The 18,669-nt window shown below is 57.7% G+C and overlaps 3 protein-coding genes across 7 annotated transcripts; 1 reads left to right on the top strand and 2 right to left on the bottom strand.

Annotated features, from left to right (window-relative positions):
• Positions 1 to 122: 122 nt before the first annotated feature.
• Positions 123 to 6,809, bottom strand: LOC127592652 (interphotoreceptor matrix proteoglycan 1-like). The gene is made up of 16 exons (XM_052053591.1): positions 6,528 to 6,809; positions 6,038 to 6,277; positions 5,790 to 5,956; positions 5,434 to 5,471; positions 5,283 to 5,323; positions 5,067 to 5,170; positions 4,798 to 4,947; positions 4,319 to 4,377; positions 4,208 to 4,228; positions 3,957 to 4,132; positions 2,198 to 3,883; positions 1,563 to 2,119; positions 1,159 to 1,378; positions 810 to 1,032; positions 597 to 670; positions 123 to 522 (listed from the first exon to the last, which is right to left on the bottom strand). Exons 1-15 carry the CDS (start codon positions 6,574 to 6,576, stop codon positions 637 to 639), a joined length of 3,765 nt encoding a protein of 1,254 aa, XP_051909551.1. The 5' UTR covers positions 6,577 to 6,809; the 3' UTR covers positions 123 to 522; positions 597 to 636.
• Positions 6,810 to 7,452: 643 nt separating this feature from the next.
• On the top strand, positions 7,453 to 10,501 carry LOC127592539 (meiosis-specific protein MEI4-like). Of its 2 annotated transcripts, none has more exons than XM_052053370.1 (5): positions 7,453 to 7,837; positions 8,802 to 9,011; positions 9,088 to 9,503; positions 9,577 to 9,663; positions 10,022 to 10,501. In XM_052053370.1, exons 1-5 carry the CDS (start codon positions 7,822 to 7,824, stop codon positions 10,283 to 10,285), a joined length of 993 nt encoding a protein of 330 aa, XP_051909330.1. In that variant the 5' UTR covers positions 7,453 to 7,821; the 3' UTR covers positions 10,286 to 10,501. The 2 variants fall into 2 exon arrangements, with proteins under 2 accessions (XP_051909330.1, XP_051909329.1); XM_052053369.1 differs by having other exon boundaries at positions 9,577 to 9,702.
• Positions 10,502 to 10,543: 42 nt separating this feature from the next.
• On the bottom strand, positions 10,544 to 18,571 carry LOC127592533 (sorting nexin-14-like). 4 transcript variants are annotated; one of them, XM_052053359.1, is made up of 28 exons: positions 18,114 to 18,571; positions 17,836 to 17,983; positions 17,014 to 17,134; positions 16,862 to 16,935; positions 16,621 to 16,699; positions 16,356 to 16,399; positions 16,204 to 16,291; positions 16,041 to 16,125; positions 15,705 to 15,861; positions 15,514 to 15,589; positions 15,397 to 15,441; positions 14,965 to 15,045; positions 14,758 to 14,872; positions 14,528 to 14,683; positions 13,789 to 13,913; positions 13,670 to 13,728; positions 13,463 to 13,598; positions 13,117 to 13,303; positions 12,185 to 12,268; positions 12,021 to 12,121; positions 11,827 to 11,938; positions 11,704 to 11,744; positions 11,521 to 11,640; positions 11,309 to 11,432; positions 11,068 to 11,232; positions 10,870 to 10,965; positions 10,691 to 10,782; positions 10,544 to 10,621 (listed from the first exon to the last, which is right to left on the bottom strand). In XM_052053359.1, the coding sequence occupies exons 2-28, from the start codon at positions 17,958 to 17,960 to the stop codon at positions 10,562 to 10,564; spliced, it is 2,748 nt and encodes a 915-aa protein (XP_051909319.1). In that variant the 5' UTR covers positions 17,961 to 17,983; positions 18,114 to 18,571; the 3' UTR covers positions 10,544 to 10,561. The 4 variants fall into 4 exon arrangements, with proteins under 4 accessions (XP_051909319.1, XP_051909318.1, XP_051909322.1 ...); XM_052053358.1 differs by having other exon boundaries at positions 17,836 to 17,970; XM_052053362.1 differs by having other exon boundaries at positions 18,293 to 18,571.
• Positions 18,572 to 18,669: the final 98 nt, after the last annotated feature.

The raw sequence follows: 18,669 nt of genomic DNA, 5'->3' as shown, positions 1-18,669 counted from the left end.
AGTTGAAAAGAAAAAAAAGTTGCTTTCAGGGTGTGTGTGATGTGAGGCGTTTTTGAGGTTGACCTCGTCAACTTGTCGACAGAGCAAACCAGGAGCAGCGCGACAAAAAACAAAAAAGACACTTTTGGTTTGTGTCAAATGGAAACATTGAACAAGAAGCAGAACTACAGAGCAGTGTCACATGGTCCCCCCCCCCCCCCCCCCCCCCCGATGAGTTTTGCTTGAAGAAGACCGCTCCATCCAGACCGGGCATGTCCGGCGCCGGTCCTCGCGGGTCGCCGTCCCGCCTGTTTGCCAACTCCCCCAGTTGCGCACACGTCCGATTCAAAGGATCGGCTCATCGGCAGGCTCCGAAGAAGCGCCAGAACGCTCCTCCCCCTTGGAGTCGGGCGTGTCGCGGCAGGGACGGATGGAAAGCGGGCAACGGAGCGGCCCGCGAGGATCCGCTTTGGACACCCCTGACCGAGACGGACGGCTTGGTTGCTAGGATGGCTCGTCTCCCGGCCGAGAAAGCAGCCGAGTCTGCGGGACAACAAAAAGTTCCACGTTGACCTCTCAAGACGAGAAAACTTTCTGAATGAAAAGTCAAAGTTCACCTGCTGTGGCGGGAGCGGGATTTCTGAGACTCGGGACGTTTTAGGCCGCCCGGAGACGCTCGCTCCCCTTGGACCTGCGCGGCGACGGCAAAAAGTCACCCGAAGCGACAGCCAAATGTTCCACCAAAGCACGCGGCATCATGTGGAAGGAAGCTCGGCTCGGGCCATGGATGAGCTAGCGGCATCGTTCTTCTCTTCCCGCCTTTGGCTTACCTGCACACGGCGCCGCGTCCGGGCTCCACGTGACACTCGGCGCCGTCGCCGCATCGTCCCGGCCGGAGCTGGCAGACGCTCCGGCACGGGAGGCCGTCCACGGACAGGAAGCCCGGCTCGCACTGGCACCGCGCCTCTCCGGACCTGGCCCGACTCGCCGGCTCCAGGATGCAGCGGGAACCGGCCCCGCACCCCAGGAACTTGCAAGGGTCGGCCCGGTCGGCTGCGGGGACCGGTCGCGGGATCCCGCCGTTAACTTGATTACATTCTCTCGATGCGGCCGTCGACCTCACCGGGCGCTAATCACGGTGCCGCTGCGCGAGCGGCGTACGTAAGCAAGACGGATCACCTGGCTCCACGTCCAGCGAGCGGGTGTCGATGTCGATGTGCAGGTGCGCCGCAGCGTTGGAGCAGAAATCCCGCAGGACGCATTGGACCGCCTCCGTAATGTTGTAGGGCACCGACTTGGCTAACTTCATCCTGCTGTTAACCACCACGCTGCCTTTGCGGAAGTTGAGGATCTCCAAGTTGCGGAATCCCGTCAGGTTGGCCTGCAGGTATGGCAGCAGCTTTTTTTTGGGGGGGGAGACGAGACAAAAGTGTTCAGAACTAACAAAGATCTTTCATTCTGCAGTGTTCTGCAAGGAGGAGCACCACCTTTGGCTGATCGGAAAGGCCCGACCTTCAAAGAAGACCCGTGGAGCCAAAACAGGGAGGTGGCGAGCTCCATTGGCTCCAGTCATTCGGACTCACCACGTTAAGGAAGGTGTTCTCCAAGGACCTGTACTCGGGTGACGTCTTGTTGAAGAGGTCCTCTGAGAAATCAAAGTTGGTGACGCGCAAGCTGAAGAAGACCACCAGCTCCCGGCCGTGACTGGCCGTGGTCACGCCGGCTGTGGTCAGGTATGTGGCGGCGGGCGTGACCGCCACGCTGTCGGACGTGCGCTCCCCTAGAAAGCCGCTGCCTTCGTCCGCCGGGACCGTGGCCGCCGGCTCGGCTCGGTCCCGTTCTTCCGCCTGGTCCCCGACCGCCTTGCCGACGATGCCCTCCGTCGTGACGGGTCCGCTCGTCAGGCGATCGCCATCTTTCGCGTCCTCCTCGATGACGATGACGGACGATGCGCTTTGTTCCTCAGCCGCCGCCGCCTCAAAGAGTCCAAGGTCCACCGCGGGGCCATGGGCAGAAGTCCAAGGTGGCGCTGCTGAGGAGTACAAAGCTGGTTGCGGGGGGATCCTTCTCTTCTCCTCTCTTTCAGCCTCCTCCAGAAAGAAGTCCTCTGGTGTCGCGGCCCCGTCCGGAGGAGTCGTGCCTGTCAAAATGAGGGAGAGAAAACCTTGGCCCATCTGCAAGAAGAACATCGGCGTGGAGGTTCGGCGTTGTTAGTCACCTGCCGGCTCAGCGTAAGTGCCGACTGATGCCGCAGAGTCCACGTCCTCCCCCGCTTGATGCTTGGCGCCATCCGACCCCTCGTCGGGAAGCAAGAATTCAATCGGGGCACGTTGGGGTTCACCCGCGTCCTCCTCACCCGCCGCCGGAACGATGGGCGAATGACCTTCCTCCAGGGGCCCCCGGCCCGGCGCGACAGGCTGAAGAACCTCGCCGGTATTTTCTCCGAGGAGAAGGTCCCTTTCCCCATCCGATGAAGCAAACACCTGAATGGATTCCGCTTGTGGTTCAGGAGTGTCGCGCTCCAGGACGGGCTCTAAAATGGCAAGCGCTTCCTTTGAATTTGAATTTGGTGGAGGATCAGCCATGGTTTCCTCTTCCCCTTCCGCAGTATCAACGTGTCTGTCACCCGCAAACTCCTCCTCCTCTCCTGCTTCCGCTTCTTTCACCGAATTGTCCATTTCGTCCTCCGTTCCAGAAACATTTCCCGTTCCCGCCTCGGCTTCGACGGGATCTCCCGGAGCGAGTCCAACACCCAGCGGAACTCCTCCGCCGGGTTCTGAAGCCGCCGCCGGTGTTTGCGATGCCGCAGTTTCCTCATCTCCTGTTTCGCTGCGCTCCTTGACGTTTGTCCCCGGTTCCGTTTGGAACTCCGGAGGGCCGCCGGCAAACGCCTCCTCTGAATCTACAAGTGAGTCCTCTGGAGTTGGAACGGCGGCAGCCTCTTCCTCGATTGTTTTGGGAACATCCACGAGTGTCTGAGCCGCTTCCTCCGAAACAGTCGCCGTTTCCACCAATACCTCGGGCAAGCTTTGTTCCGAACCGGCGGATAATGTTTCCTTGACGATTTGTTCTTGTTCTAGAGCATCGGAGAGGCGTTCTTCGGAAAACACCGTGACTGGCTCTTCAAGAGGAGCGCTTAGTGTTTCCACGACGTTTCCATGCCTGACGTCTTGCTTATTGGCCTCTCCGCTCCGGGGAAATCCTTCGACCTCTTCTCCGTGCCGCTCTCCCGCCTTTCCCTTCTGCTCGACCGCATCAGCGGACTTGTCCTGTGGATTCAAAACGTCAAGTTCCTTGTCCCGCGTTCCGGGAGCATCGAAAGCTGGCTCTGCGGCTCGGTGTTTTCCTCGCGCCATCTCCTCATCCGGCGTGGAAACCTCACTCGGTACCGGTGTCTGGCCCAAAGTCTCAAGGATTCCTCGAGCGGGCTTCTCCGCTAACGCTGTCCGTGGGATGGCGGACTCGGCCTGCAATTCCAAAGTGTCCTCGTCGGGGCCGTAAGGTCGTGGAACACCCGAGTCTAAACGTTCCTTCCCAGGAGGGGAGGAGGTCAGCGAAATGTGCGCGTCGGGGATCCGGCCGTCCTCGGTCACCGGAGGAGGGCTCAGCGCGTAGTCCCGGACGAGTTCTCCAGTTTCCGTATGGTGGAAGGTCTCAATTTTGTGAGAAATGATCAGCTCCTCTTCTTCACGGGATGGCTCCAGCGCATCCGGCTCAAACCTCAGGTCCTCCTCGTTCTCGTCGTCGGGATCCAGCAGCGTGACCGGCGCCTTCTCCTTCTCCAAGGCGGGGAGGGGCACCACCGGCCGAAGCTCATCCACCTCCGGGTCATCCGGGAAGTGACCGAATACCTCCCCGCCGGATTCCTGCGAGGAGGACCGTGTCCGTGCCGGAAGGGCCTCCCCTGCCGCCAAACAAGCGAGTTACAGTTACACCCCTGACCTCATTTTACCCAGACAGTCTGACCTCCGCCGTACCTGGGTCAAAGTTCAAGGATTCCAGATCGACCGGAAGGGACGCCTCCTCGCGCAGAGCTTTTCTCACCGTCTCTCTCAATTCCGAGTCGGCGGACGGCGCCGCCGCCGCGGGCCGGGTTCCTTGCGAAGTCCTTTCAAAGACCAGCGAGTAGTGGACCGTGATTCCGCCGTGAACGCTGAAGAGGCGGCGGAAGAACCACTTTGGTCACAAACCGAGCAATGAGCGGAAAGACGGGCGGCAAACGAATCACCTGTCGGCTCGCCGCGTCTCGCTTGCATTGGGAACAAAGAGCGGGAAATTCGTCAAAGTACGTGTGGACATTTTGGCGGGCCGGAGGCCGCGAGCGGTGGGCGGGGCCTACCTGATCCGCAAAACACGGATGCTTTTAAATCCTGGAAGTTTGTCAAAAACGTGCTGCATCTGTGGAAGAAACGCCCGCTTTCAAACAGCCCTTGGAGGTCCCCGACGCCGCGACAGGAGCGGCCGCCGTCTATCTTTGGCCGGCCGGAATCTCCTGTGATATAACGCTCTTTGGAACGTCATCGGAGAGCTCCCCGCTGTGAACGGAGCTGATGTGACTCGACCGAGGCCACTTCGGCTTACGTCCGCCGCCACGAGGCCAACGCGGGACCACACGGCTTGCGTGCGACGGCCCCGACGCACGTTTGCCGTGCGAAGACGAGATTGTGTCCTATTTGGAGCGCTTGAAGGCGTACGGATGTTTTAGATGTTTTAAACGCCGTAACGGGGACAAACATCGGGGAGGAAGTCGGGACCACAACGGGAAGGCGTCTCGAATGGAAAATGAGGGAGACCTTCTCCGGAACAGCACGACCCCACCTGGTCCTGCAGGTGGTGAGCCAGGTCAACGTACTGGGGAGAGTCCGGGTCGTCCAGCAGTTCTCGATATCCCGGATCCACCAGGTCGATGCCGAACTCGACCCTCTGCTCCGCCGGATTCTCGGGGACAGCGTTCGGGATGTCAGAGTCCTTTGCCGTGAAGGAGAGGGAGAAGGTTGTGCTCTTTGGGAATCGCTTCGTTATGATTGGGTTTTTTTTCGCAGGCGCTCAGAAACCTCGGGTCCCGTCCTCCGCGGGACGGCTCCTACCTCCTCTCCTTCCGCCGCGGCGCCGCGCTGTCGATCGGGGGTCGAGCTTGGAGAGGAAGCGGCCGGGCCGAGGGGCTCAGAACCTCTGGAGGTGCTCAGAACTTCTGGAACCAACAGAACACCAAAGAGCCCCGGTCAGAGGCCCCGCAAGGGTTTGTGGCGCAGGAAGGAGAAGTAGCGCAAAGATTGTTGTGATGTTCCAAAGCGCCTTCCCACCTGGCGCGTCGGAAGCCACGGGGCCGGGAGTCGGCGGAGCTCTGCGGAGAAGACCGGCGGTTGACGGTCATACGGGGAGGACAAGCGCACGATCGTCGGGTTGCCAATGGCAATCGTGATCGTCTGCGAGAGAAAGGACGTCGCCGCCTACCGTGACTGCGGCTCGACGTTTCTGAGGCGCTTCATCCTCTGCGCACAGACAAAACAAAGGGACGGCAAACATAGCAGGTGAGTCTGCCGCTCGGCCACCCGAGTAGAAAGCCGCGACCGACGTTGCCAAGGTTGCCGCTCGCAAGTCAGTCAATGAGGATTACGCCAATCAACTTGTCATTGGCATGCCAAGACCGTTACGGCCGACGACTATTTACGCTTAGATTAAGTTTGGATTAGCTTCTTTTCATCTTGTGCTCTCTGGCGTGTCCAATTCAGAAAAGATTTCTTTTTACTTTGCAGGGACTTGCAACGTGTGCGTGCGTGCGAGTTTCAGTCGCCATCGGTGGTCTTCACCCTGTGGATCATGTCCAAGTGCTCCTCGGAATCGCTGAAATTTCTGGCGATATCGGCAATGCAGAGCGACTCCTGTTGACACGCGTGAACCCATCGCTGGTACTCGGCGGTCCCAGGAATCCTGTCCAGGAAGATCCTGTAGGCCTCCCACACGGCCTCCTGGCACACTGGCGCCAGAAGGAAAGAGAGAAGAAAAAAAAAAAGGATTGTCGAATGGCGACCGACGACGAGGGTGTGGACAAGCGCACCTCGAAGCTGGTAGTAGGCCCGATGACTGGCCAGAACCTCGCCGACGGTCTCCTGAGGGCAGACCCTCACCCCGGAGTGCAGGAAAACGGACCTCTTGGAGCGCCGCCCGCTGAGCTCCGGCAGCCATCCTGCCACGAGCGGCGGCGGCGGCGGCGGCGGCGACCTGGCCAACGCCGCCGCGCTCGCCCAGGGCGAGACCGCCTCCTCCTTGGGACCCGAGGCCGGCAGGGCGCTCCTGCCTGCGTTGGACAACAACACTTAGAAAACGTCCCTTCCGGCCTCCTCCCGGCACTGTGCATCCATCCATCCATCCATCCATCCCTCCCTCCAAGAATGAAGTTCCTTTTTACGAAATGCTGCAATTTCCCGAGGAGAGAGCTCGACCCTCGTGCTCGATGACCGCCTTCACTTGCCATTCTTCTCGGAAGAATTTTTTTTCTTAGCATGCTCCACAGCAATTCTCCACAAATACAAAAAAAGCAGACTCACCTTGGACCTGCCAGGCAATGAGGAACAAAAGTCCCAAGCCCCCGAACATTGTGGGGATCAAAAAACCCGCGAGCAGCCGATACGTGAACAGCGAGACGCTCTGCTGCGTTGGCGGAGGTCACACGAAGGCCACCCGGCGTCTGCGGTCCGAAGCCTCCTGAGGAATTGCGCGACTCGTCCTGGCGGCGGAGGGAAAGTGCTGTTCGCCCCGCCCAAAGAAAAGCGTCATCTTAAAAGAGTAGACTCTGTTTTGGGAATAATCTGTTTATCTGCTGCTCAGACATAATCCCGCTTTACCATCGTAGCTCGCCGCCCTCATCCCGCCCTCATCCTGTTAGTGGATTTCACCCGGCGCACAGGCTGGACCCCCAGCCGGGAACAGGCCCCGCAATGTCACAAGGTGCTCCCGAGTCACCTTCGCCTTCCTCTTTAGATGTCTCCGGAATCGCCGCGGGTTCTGTTTCGGAGGCTTCGGGGTCACTGCGGAGTTCCCCCTGGAGATGCCGCGCCGTTCCCCCGAGAGTCGCCGCAATATTTCCGCTCGTCATGCCCACCAATCACTGCAACGTTTAGCTTGATATGTTGTCTTGGAAAAAGCTCCAGTCCAATGTTGGGCTATTTTGGGGCTCTGCTGTGCTGTTCTGTGTGTGCGATAAAATCCAGACGCCGACGCCAATAATCCTTTTAATGTTCTTTATGTTTAAAATGAAGGCATTTGCAGGTGGCTGGTTCTGGACCACACAAACATCACTTCCTGTTTGAAGAACAACAACAACAACAAGTACTTTAATCCTGCTTCCTCATCACTGACAAGCACGCGGTGCAACATGATGAATCACATTTCCCGTCTCCTTGTGTTTTTCTCAACTTTGACAAGGTTGAGCCCCCCCCCCCCCCCCCCAAAAAAAAAATCTCAGAGACTAGTAGCCCACAAGGTGGCTGGCTCCTGTGCATCTACTGGCAAGGGTGTTGCGGGCCCCTATTTCAGCTCCTAATTTGAGCTGGAGAGGTTCAATAAAGTTTCACGACAAATCGGCCGCTCAAAATGGTGGCCACTGACGTGACGTCATTGCCCCGCTTGTTCCCGCCAGCGGTTGGGTCGAAAGGTTTCCGGTTTGCTCTGTGCTGGTGACACGACTTTGGCAAGACATTTCTTTTAAGATGCAACCCATACCTTGAAGCACGAGTGTCACACGCGCGTAATGGTTTGCGTGTACCGTGGATAAAAATCAACGTCTTCACGTCGACGGATGTGGGCTGAAGCTAGCCTCCGATAGCGTCCCCAGCTCGTGGAATGGAGCGCCGGCAAGGTAATTTCACTGCCTTGTTTGAAACTCGCGTCGAGTTCAACTACTTCACAAGCAACACGGTGCCATTTGGACATCTTTAGCTCGTGACTTGTCGTACGTGAGTGCGAAATTTCAAAGCTAAGTTCATTGACACGAATGGCACCATCGGGCGGATTTTTGAAAAAGGTTGAACTTGAAGTTTTGTTTTCCTGCTATGAACGTGAGGCCTTGGACGATTCATCCAAATGGTGGGAAGGGGGGGGGGGGGGCAAAAGCGGGTATACCGTAGCGGCCAGAGGTGTCAAATTCCGCTGGCCAAAGTCAAACCCTTAACACAGGTGCTTCCAATCAAACCGACAGGTAAACGAACGCTTGCGCACAAGGCAAACTTTGGCACGAGTGTATGCCGACTTTCGCAGCGGCCCCGACTGCATGTCAGGGTTTTGTCAGGCAATTTGGATTTGGGGTCTAAAACAAACCCCGGGAATATGAGCCGTCCTGGCGGCTCCAAGTAACGTGGCGACGGCCTTGGCAAACGGTGAGCCCCCAACATGTGTCTGGAAATTGACCAATTGACTTGATATGTGCTCCAAACAGAACAAGCCTCCTGACGTTTGTGTTTGAAGAACTTACTTACTCAAACAAAGTTGGAGAATGTTGACCGAGTGGTCGTTAAAAGCGGGACACATTTTGGAGGTCACTTTCCATGCTTGATGGTGTTTCTTTAAGATGAACGACGCAAAAACGCAGCCCCGCCGGCACTAAAATCGAACGAGGCAAAAACGCAGCGCGATACCAGCTGTCCATAGATAATTGGCTCCAAGGCACTTGACAGCACACTGAAGCGTCGGTGCTCCCAACGGAGGCGACGTTTGATTTGTTGGTGGAGCGTCACTCCGATTCAGCACAGCACTTAGGCGGTCCAAGTTCACGACGTTGACGGCTATGTGTTCACGGTTTGAACGCCGTGCGTGTGGGTGGTCAGGGTGCTTCTTGGCCAAAGTGAGCGTGGCTGTGGCGGTGGCGGTGATTGGGGGCGCAGCGGACGGCGCCACCGCCGCGCGGCGCCTTGAGGCTTTGGTGGCGAGGCTGAGGGACCGCGACCGCATGTGGAGGGCCAAAGCGGAGGAGCTCCAACGGGAGGTCCTCGGGCTACGGCGGGCCCTGCTCATCGCCACGGCAACAGCAAGCACAGGTGCTCACCGCCGGCATCCCGTCGCGGGCACAAGTTTTGTGACGCGTGCGCGCGCGCGCTTCTGTGTTTGCGTCAGGTCACGATGCCGCCACGGAGAGCCAGCGCGCTCCAGACAGCGACTCGGACACGCCCGAACTCCATGGGCTGGTCTCGCCCCGGCCGCGGCTTCTCTCCATTCGGCGGCAGGACGCCGCGCGGCTTCCTCACCAACACGTCCTGCACGCGCTGGGCGCATTCCAGCGGCCCGGCGCGGCGGGCCAACTCTCGGAGGACGAGCTGTGCCGGTTCCTGGATGCGCTGGCGAGCGCGTTCCGCGAGCGCTCGCTTCCCCCGGGGGCGTGGCAAATCACCCTGCAGGCGTGCCGGGCGTCGAGCCGCGCCATGGACGAGTTCTCCTCGCAGAGTGTGCCCGCCGCCCGTCTGACGACGTGCCTGCGGGCCTCCCTGAGGGAGCTCGCCGCCACGTTGCTACGCGCCGGCCGGCGTCAGCCCGTGAGTCCAACTCGCTAGAACTTGCCAGAATCTCGGAGAAAGTGTGACGACTGTGGCGTGGCTCTCCTTCCAGATGCTTGAACTGTTGACGCAGTGCTTGGCGGCGTTGGGGCGGAGTCGTATGGCAAAGTCCTTCCTGGTGGCCGGCATCCTGTCCGAGGTCGGCGCGCTGGCTGACGCACTGTGCCGCGCCATCCACGTAATTGCACGCACGCACGCGGCGGACGGAGAAAGTGGATCAAATGCCAGCTTCTTGGTGATGCAAAAAAAAAAAAACAACAACCACCAAACAAACCACGAGAACTCGATGTTCTTCTCATTCGTCGTCGTTCCCTTTCGATCTCTTTGTAAAACAAAAGCCGTCAGAGATCCTTTGGACACACACGCGCACATTGGCCAAAGTGAGCGTCGAATCGCCTCTCGGCGTTTGAGGGCGGTCGCTCGCAAAAGGCCTTTTAGAACGTGGCGACAAACGGCCATTGAGGCGGGAATGTGTTTTGTGTCCCCGTCGCGTGCAGGAGAACGCCGCTGCGGACAAGATTCCCGTGGACGAGTACCACAACGCTTTGCGCCTGCTGAGGATTCTGGAGGAGCTGCCGAGCGAGCCTCCGGCGTCGCGGCGACGGCAGGTGACGGCGGAGCAGGCGGAGAGCCTGCAGCGCTTACAACAACAAATGTTTGACGTCTCGCCGGAGTTTCCGCTCTTTGCCCTCACCGTGTGGAGGGTAAGTGTGCGCGTCATGCCGACGAGCGTTGGGTCGTCTGCTCCCAACTGCCCGTGAGACGCTCGCGTCGCTCGAGGCCGCCGGTCGAAGGCTCGCTACATAAAACAAACGATGAGTCGACACGAGCGTATCCTGGAATTCTTGCTTTCCTTTCCTTGGTCTCGCGCAAGATGATCCAGATCGTACGGAGTCCCAAACCGGGCCCTCAACCATTTCAAACAAAGGAGGAGTGTGGAAAGCCACATTTATTTGTCATGGCATCAACGCATTTGGTGCCGACGACGGCGCTCGGGCTAGCGAGGAAGCTGCACGTCGACTCCTGGCGCTGGCGGCTCATTGGCGCAGTTCGGGGAAGAGCTCCAGCACGGCCACGTCCAACAGCACGTACGACATCTGAAGGCACAAGGACCATGAACGGCGGCGCCGCACCGCGTCGCTTCTCGCCAGCGCGGCGTTTCGGACCTGCTTGTTGAGGAGCGGTTGCTGAAGAGCCTCAAAGAGGAGCCCGACTCCCTCGCGCTTGGCCTCCTCGCCGACGCACGTCCCCACCACGTCTTGACGGCGCACGCGGGACAAACGGCGTCGGGGAGTCGCTCTTTGCCCAGGTGGCGTGACTCAAAGAAAGGCCTTCTCAAACTCACCGGGCAGATAGGCCATCATCTCCTCCAGCGTCCGCTCGGCTCGCGCCGCCTTGGCCGGCCCGCCGCGCTCCTCCGCGCTTTCGTAGAAGACGGCGTCTGGGGGAACACGGCGCAGTCACAAGGCTTTGCCGCACCAAAACTAAATCCTTGCTTCCCTGAGATGTCGGAAGATGTCCCCCCCGATCCCCCCCGCGTGACCTCGTAGCTGCGTGATGAGCGAGACGAGGCGGTGCTCTTGCAGGACGGCGTCCATCTTGGCACGCAGGCGCCGCTCCACGTAGGCCTCGAAGGTGTTCTTCAGGAGGATCCTGGTGGCCGACAGCAAGCCGTCCAGCCAGCGCGGCATGCGGAACAGCAGCCGACCTGGAGTCAAAGACGGGGCGGGGGAGGAGGCCGTCGCTCGGCTGCCGATTTGGGGCGCCGGAAGGCGGCGACTGACCCGTGTGCAGCAGGTAGTCGTAGGCGCCGTCCAGGCCCACCTCCACCGAGCGGTCGCCGCGCCGCTCGGGCCTCCCGGCCTTGGCCGCCACGTTGCCGTCGTCCCTGTAGATCTGGCTGAGGAGCTGCGGGCGAACGCCAACACGGATTACGGGGGAGGATGACGTCTGGGCGCCGACCGTATCGCCGGCGACGTCCAGCTCGCGTTCCAACCCGCTTGTTGGCGTCGGCGCTCGGGCTGAGGACGGTCAGCTCGGGGCGGCTGGCTTTGGCTCTGGGAGACTCGCAAGAGTTGAAGAAGGACTGGATGAAGGGCTCCAGGTTCTGCCCTTTCTGCAAAAACAACAATGGCTGTAGTGCCCCCTTGCGGCCCGCGGGCGGAACTGCCACACGCACCTCCTTCATCAACTTCCCGGGTACGGACTTGAAAATTTTGCCTGCGGATGGGGGGGGGGGGAGGTGCAGATTTGGTTGAAATGTTACAATCCATGGTGGCCAAAGTCGACGGCTTGAAAGTACCCAAGTTGACGTCGGGAAGCATCCTGTCCTCAAACTGAGAGCCCATGCCGTGAGGAGACAGGAAGTCCACCAGCAGCTGGCTGTTGCTGAGCTCCGGATAGCGCAGGAGTTTCTGCAGGTGTGCCCCCCCCAAAAAAACAAAACAAAACAAAACGCTGTCACATTGTTGATTGTGCGCTTTGAAGAGGTCTTACCTGTAAGTAGTCCTCAAAGTCTTCCCTCTTGGAGGTGAGGAATTCGTGGTTCTTGGGTCCCAGGATGCGTCTCGGGGGTAGCTGCGTGTCGGCAAAAGCGCCTGCATGTGCAGGCGGGGGGCACTTTGAGGAGTTCTCCCGGCGGTCAACCAAGCGCAACTTACCGTGGAACTCTGTCAGCTTGGACTCCAACACGTAGAACTCCAAGTATCTTCTGTGGACGGACCAACGCTCGGGATCGTGTCCGACTGGAGGGAGGGGGGGGGGCAAAACAGACTAGTTGTAAGTCATCCCATTTCTAGCTTGTCCTTTCCTCTTTGTCTCAGCAAGACAAGATTTCCAAAGAAGTAGGGGTCCATCAAAATTGGCGCCGCTTCCCTAAAATGTCCCGTCGGCGTCACTTGGGCAAAAGGAAGCAAGTGAGCGAGTCCCCAACCTGCTACTTTTGATGCAAGCGACACCGTGACCCCCCTTTTGGTTTCTTTGCCACGCGCACGTGCTGATGTGTGAGGAAGACGTGTTCAACGTCACATTGGATTCCTTTTGGGCTGCTTTCCAAAAGACCATTTGAGACGCTCCATTTCTTTGAAAATGTCGTTTTCAGAGCGGCTTTGTTTGTGTTGATGAGCGTTTTCCTCTCTCTCCTGTGTGCCTATTTCTCACTTGACAGGTTTGAAAGACAGAAGGGCATGCTGGCGGGGTTGGAAATATTGCAAAAACGACATCCCCAAATCGACTACGGCACGTCGCCGTTAACGGTCGCCAGGCGACTCGCAGTCAAAAGAAGCGCAGCTCCCAGAAGACGGGGGGGCCACCTCACGCCGGCGGGACCAAAATCAAGGTGTCAACTCAACCCCAAAAAGCTCTCGTCATAAATTTGGACCAAAGACCAGTTACTGTCTTTGTTGTTGTATGTTGTGGTGTTAGTTTTGGTTTGCCGTGCCTAACTGTCACGGCCCCCGGTAAAACGGAGCCGGTCTCGGCCAGATGGCCCTCATCCGTACTCGCCCGATCGTAGGTTGAGAATGATGTCGGGGGTATGTCCGGAGAATTGGATGCGAATGCAATTTCCAACCCGAGCGGCCCGGCGCCTCACTTTCCTTCCTGTCGTTGCGCTCCACGTCGATGCAGAAGACGGGAATCTTTTCCCTCTTTGCGTCGTCCTCGTACAAGTCCACGTACGGGATGGCGACGCTCCAGGACGACAGCCTCCTCAGGCTACCCGCCCCCGCCGGGGCGGGGGCGGGGGCGTCGTCCTCCGTCACCACCGTGGCCTCCTCCACCTGCATGGCGGCAGGACGCGTGACCGGTCGCCCGCCGGGCCGCGCCGCGCTCGGCGATGAACAAGAAACGGAAAGAGACGGCCTCCGAGCCGAGGAGCTTTGCGCCCGAAAAGGGATGAAGACCAAACGCAAATGCCAAACCGTTCGGCGCTCGCTCACCCCGCCGTCGACGTCGACGTCCGTCCCGGCCCCGGGTGGCAAGACGGCGCCGTCCACGGTGGTGCTTCTGAACACGCCTTTGATTTTACTGCCGATCCTGCTGATGGCGAAGGACTCGGCGCGCTTGGCGGCGTTCCTGGGCACAGCGCGAGCCAGGACGGTCGGGGACGGAGGGTCCGGCGAGCTCGGGAGACGGCGGCCACCAACCTGCCCGCTCGCGAGCTCCTGGCCGGCGACTCGGCTCCTTTCAGCAGGTGTCTGAAGTACTGAGCGCATTGGGAGGTCAACTTCCGCCGCGGACCGGCGGCGCCCGGGTGCCGCCTTACCTCGTCGCTGTGGCAGAACATGGGCGCGAAGACGCCCTCCAGGAGCGACAGGACGTGCTCGTAGGCCTCAAAGAGGCAGCGCATGGTCCGCAGCTTGACCACGGCGCCGTACGGACCGGCGGCCACTGACGGCGAGAGGGAGAGGACCTTTGGTCACGTGGCCGTCGCCAGACTCAAAGGTGAGATGGGGGCGTTCCCGGGACGCTCGGCCGCCGCTCATTTTTCTTCACAAAATATTGCACTTGCCGTTTGCGCGTAATTACGCTGATGCGAGGATTCCGACCTCTGATTTTGTCCCAAATTGCTTTCTCTGAGCTGTTTGCAAACAAATGACTTTAGCTTCTGAAACTCGCAACTAAAAATAAGAACAAGAATATTGTTGACCAAAAAAGGAAACGGAGCATCAGCGCTAATATTTGAACTCTTTGCATGTCGACAGTGATGCCGGTCATCACAGGCGCACTTTCTTTATCCTCAGCAAAGAGCATTTCCACGGCCATCTCAACGTTGATGTCCCTGCGTGCGTCTGTTCCATTGGCTCCAGGTGACCAAGATGCAAACACCCCAGAAGGAGCAACACCGCGTTTAGTTGAAGGTAAACGTGGCAAGAAAGCTTTCAATTATTGACATTCGGAATTATGGGGGAGGCTGGGGGGGGGTCATGGCATTTTCATTCATTTCAATGGTGAAATATGATTGACCAAGCAAATGTCACCACCAGTGGAGCGTCCAGCTTTACCCTTCCTGATGTCCTCCACCGCGGCGCGGTCCAGATTGATCTTGTCGACGCTCTCGTCCAGGCAGTACGTCCGGTAGATGTGCGCCAGCTCGCCGTGCAGACGCCGCAGCTCCGAGTCGGCCAGCTCCGGACTCAGGATCTTGTCGTTGAGCTCCTCTGGGGAAACGCCGGCGGCGCGTTGGCGCGGGGCGGCCGGACGCCGGCGAGCGCGCCCGGCGGCGGGCTCTTACCCACGGCCAGGCAGAACTGAAGGACGTGCACGGCGCCCTCCTGCTTGAGGAAGTTCATGAAGCGGAACAGGAGGTCCTGTTGCTCTCGGATCTCCTTCAGCTCCAACTTCAGAACCTGCTCGGGCGAGACGCACGGTCACGCCTCGGCGGTCGGGCGCGCGCGCGGACCTCCGGGCTCAATGCCGTCGATGGCTCGCAAGTACTGACCGAGCGCTTGTTCCCGCTGCAGTCGGCGTATCTGTGCAGGAAAGGAACGCGAGCAGATGGCGCTTCGGCGGCGGGTTCGGGCTGCAAACACAAACGCGAGTTTTTTGGCTCGATGGCTGCGATGAGAGATGAGCGCTTGGCACCTCGCAGGTCACAGACGGCAATCCGGGAGCGGAGATTGCATCTGAGCTCCCACGTTTGGAGAACATGCCGGCTTTGTTAAGGACAGCCAAAGCGTCCTTGGCCGCCAACGTGCGCACCAATGCCGTTTTGTCCCAGCTTTCGGCTGGGAGAGGCCCCCGCGCTCGCCCGCCCCCATAATTAACGCGATGGAAAATTGTTGCTTGGAGGTCATACAGACAAAAAAAAAAGGCAATTTGGGGAAATGAAATGGGGCTAGACTGGTCTTGTGCGTGTGTGTTTTTAACTTACAGGCGTGTCGTCGAGAAACTTGAGCACCATCAAGTTAACGGTGTCCTGGAAAAAATTCACGGCGGTGTTAAAAGGGGACCGGAAGCTGCCGGCGAGCGCGGCTCCAGCCGGACTCACCGGGTCGGCCACAAAGTCCATGGTGGGCAGCAGGACGGAACCCGACACCACCTCCCGCAGCAGCAGCGCCAGCGACCTGTTGGCGAGTAAGCAAAGTGCACCGGCGGGTCGGGAGGACGCGCCGCCGAGTCGCGGGCCAGACGGCCCTTTGGAGGAGGGGGGCGCTCGGCACTTTGTCAAGTCCCGAGTACCTGCAGTCGGTGGCTTTTGGCGGCATCAGGTACGGGAAGAGCATCTCGCTGAGCTTCCTGAGGTAGAGCAGCTCCTGCTTGCGGCTGCGCACGGCCACGTGGAGGTCGCCGCCGTACTCCTCCAGAGCTGCCTGCTGCAGCGTCCGACCTTGACGGACTGACCAGAGCGCACCATCAAGCCGCCGCTTACGAGCCGCTTTCTTTCCTTTTCTAGCCGTGCCCTTTTCCCCCATTGAAATGAAGGCAATTGCCACACATCTGTTCCCAAACATGACAAACTCCCCCTCGGAGGCGGCGGCTTGTTGGGCAGGTCGAGCAACGGACGGGGTGTCTGACCTCTGGCGCGGGCCCTCGACAGGACCTCCACGTGCTTGACAGCCGCCCTCATGGCGCGGTCGGCGAGGACGGCGGGAAGGTCCACCTGGAGACGCGGCGCGCGGATTTTGTCATTTGAGCCGCTCCCCGGGGCCGACGCGAGGCGAGGCGAGGCGGGCGTCACCTTCTGAGCTCGGCGGACCAACACGGACGCCAGGAAGCGAAAGCTCCAACGCAGCTCGTCCACGCAGGCCTCGTCGTCCGTGATCTCCCTGCGGTCCGCGACGGAGGTCAAGGCGTGCCGGCTGGCGGCGGAGAATGCCGAGGGGGACTCACCGGTACCACGGATACACAAAGTTCTCCAGGACCAGCTCGAAGACCTTTCCGCGACGGGTGGAGAAGAAACGGTAACCGACACGATGAGCGCGTTTGACTCGGCTTTGATCTTAGTCGGACCGTTTGCTGCCTTCTACTGGCTTTGTTCCCCATTTCTTGCTTTACTCTTCTATATGCTCCGCGTACAGCGCTTTGGAGGCGGCCGTTTGAAAGGGCTCGAGAAATACGCTCGAGTTGAGTTGAGGTGACGTGTGAGAGCGCCCACCTCTGCGATGGACGCGTCCACCTTGGAGTGCAGCTCGAGGCCCAACCATGGCTGGTAGTTCTCCAGGAGCAGCGTCGGGCTGAATGCCGCAACAACAACAACAACAGTCACCGGCGTGCCGTGGTACCACCACGAATTGGCACTTTTTGACTTCAACGCAAAGAAAATGGAGCGCCGCCGCTCTGAAGTGGACATGTGATGGCGTCACGAGGTGGCGCCGCCGTTCGCAACGCAAACGTACCGATGCCGCGTGCATTTCACCTTCCCGCACACTGCGCAGCTCCCAGCCGAAGGAAACAACTCTGGTTCCTGACGCTGGCACACACACACACACACACACATATAGTCGTCATCCTCATCCTCACCATCTTCTTCTTGATGAATGCACCTCACCTTAGGTGGCGCTGTACAAGCAAACAAGATATTTGGGAGCAGCGAGTCAGGTTCCAGCGCCCAATAGAAGGTGACCATGCCCACCAGGAAAGACCACAAGCCAATCAGGATGTGCAGGTACCTGCAAACGACATGCTCACTTGTGACTGAAGAATCATCCCACTCGATTTCGCATTTCACCGACTGCGGCTTATCTGCGCCGTGCCAAGTAAATGCCATTGATCTTCACTGGGGAAAAATCTGGTCTCTCCCATACAAATACCTCCTGACTAATAAAGTAAGGGAAATCTCTTTTCAAATGATAATGGTTCACTTGTTCTGGCAATGCCAGTATACCAACACATTTTGGAAAGTTGTATCCAGATTTATCATTGAACATATTGACTCTGACTTTATGCTATACTGGAAAAATGTACTATTTGGGTTCTATAAAGACAATGAAAAAAACACTAAACAAACCATTATAAATGTAATAATTCTCGCCAAGTTCCCTATCCACAAATGCAGATGGAATAACTCAAAACCTCTTTTCTTAATTTTTGATGCAGAAACAAAGAAGTACTATTATGGATTCCAAAAACAAAAAAGCTGTTAAGACTCTGGCTATATGCTCCTTATTTGGAATTTTTGTCTAAAAATCCCCTGGCTTCATTCTATTTTTTTCCCTTCTTTTTTTGTTTAAACGTTTGTAATATGTATGTATTGGTAGCACCTTCGTTTTGTTTTCTGTTTGCTGAGAATTGTATTCTGACTTGTTCAATAAAGATTTTTAAATAAATAAATGAAGTGTTTCTCGCCGCCCCGATGACGTAGGACGCTCACCTGTGGAGCAGGATGGTGGCGGCCAATATGGCGGCGAGCAGGCAGTAGGCGAGCGGATACCGACGAGCCCGGGCGAAGAACGCGTCCAGCCGCAGAGCTCGCAAAAAAGTCGACACGAAAGTCATCCCGGCGCCCCTACAACGACAAACTCAAAAGGTACAAACTCACAAGCGCACGAGACCAAATGAGAATGCGCAGGAGCAGCAAATGTTGCTTGAAAACGACGTCAGAAACACTTTGAAGAAAAGATACGGTGAGCATCGGCGAAGGACACTTACGGTGAGTTTAAGTCGCGTCTTGTTTCGTCACTAAAACCAAACCAATTCTCATAGTTTCCGAAAGCGGCGTTCCTAGCTTGTCATGAAGCGTCTTCAAGACGGACTAAATTCTATTTGCAGTTGGGTTGCTAATTGAGCCGGTTCACGCGGAACCATGTTGTTCCAAGATTAGCACTCACCGCGAACGGGATTAAGCTAACGTCGTGTTGACAAATGTCGCTTTTGGATAGTTAATCTGTTTTGTCGATCATTTCCACGCAGAATCAAGAACGGGATCTTACAAATACGGACTTGACAAACGTCACTTCCTCTCAAGTTCAACGACAAGGTACGTCCCTTTTTCAGTCATCTCATTATTTCAAAGATGTCCAAATCTTGACTGGGAACCATGTTTTTACTTCTACTTTGCAAAATAAATACATAAATGAAAAATATCCCCCCTCCCCCACATGTTTATTAGTAAAATAGGTAGAAATTATTGTACAATACAAAACATTTCATTTGCAAAAAAGTAGGGTTTTTTTTTCCTTTTAGCAAAAAATAAAATAACATTTAA

Source organism: Hippocampus zosterae, chromosome 19 (assembly GCF_025434085.1).
Source record: "Hippocampus zosterae strain Florida chromosome 19, ASM2543408v3, whole genome shotgun sequence".
NCBI classification, from domain to species: domain Eukaryota; kingdom Metazoa; phylum Chordata; class Actinopteri; order Syngnathiformes; family Syngnathidae; genus Hippocampus; species Hippocampus zosterae.
This window is presented reverse-complemented; position numbering and strand designations above follow the sequence as displayed.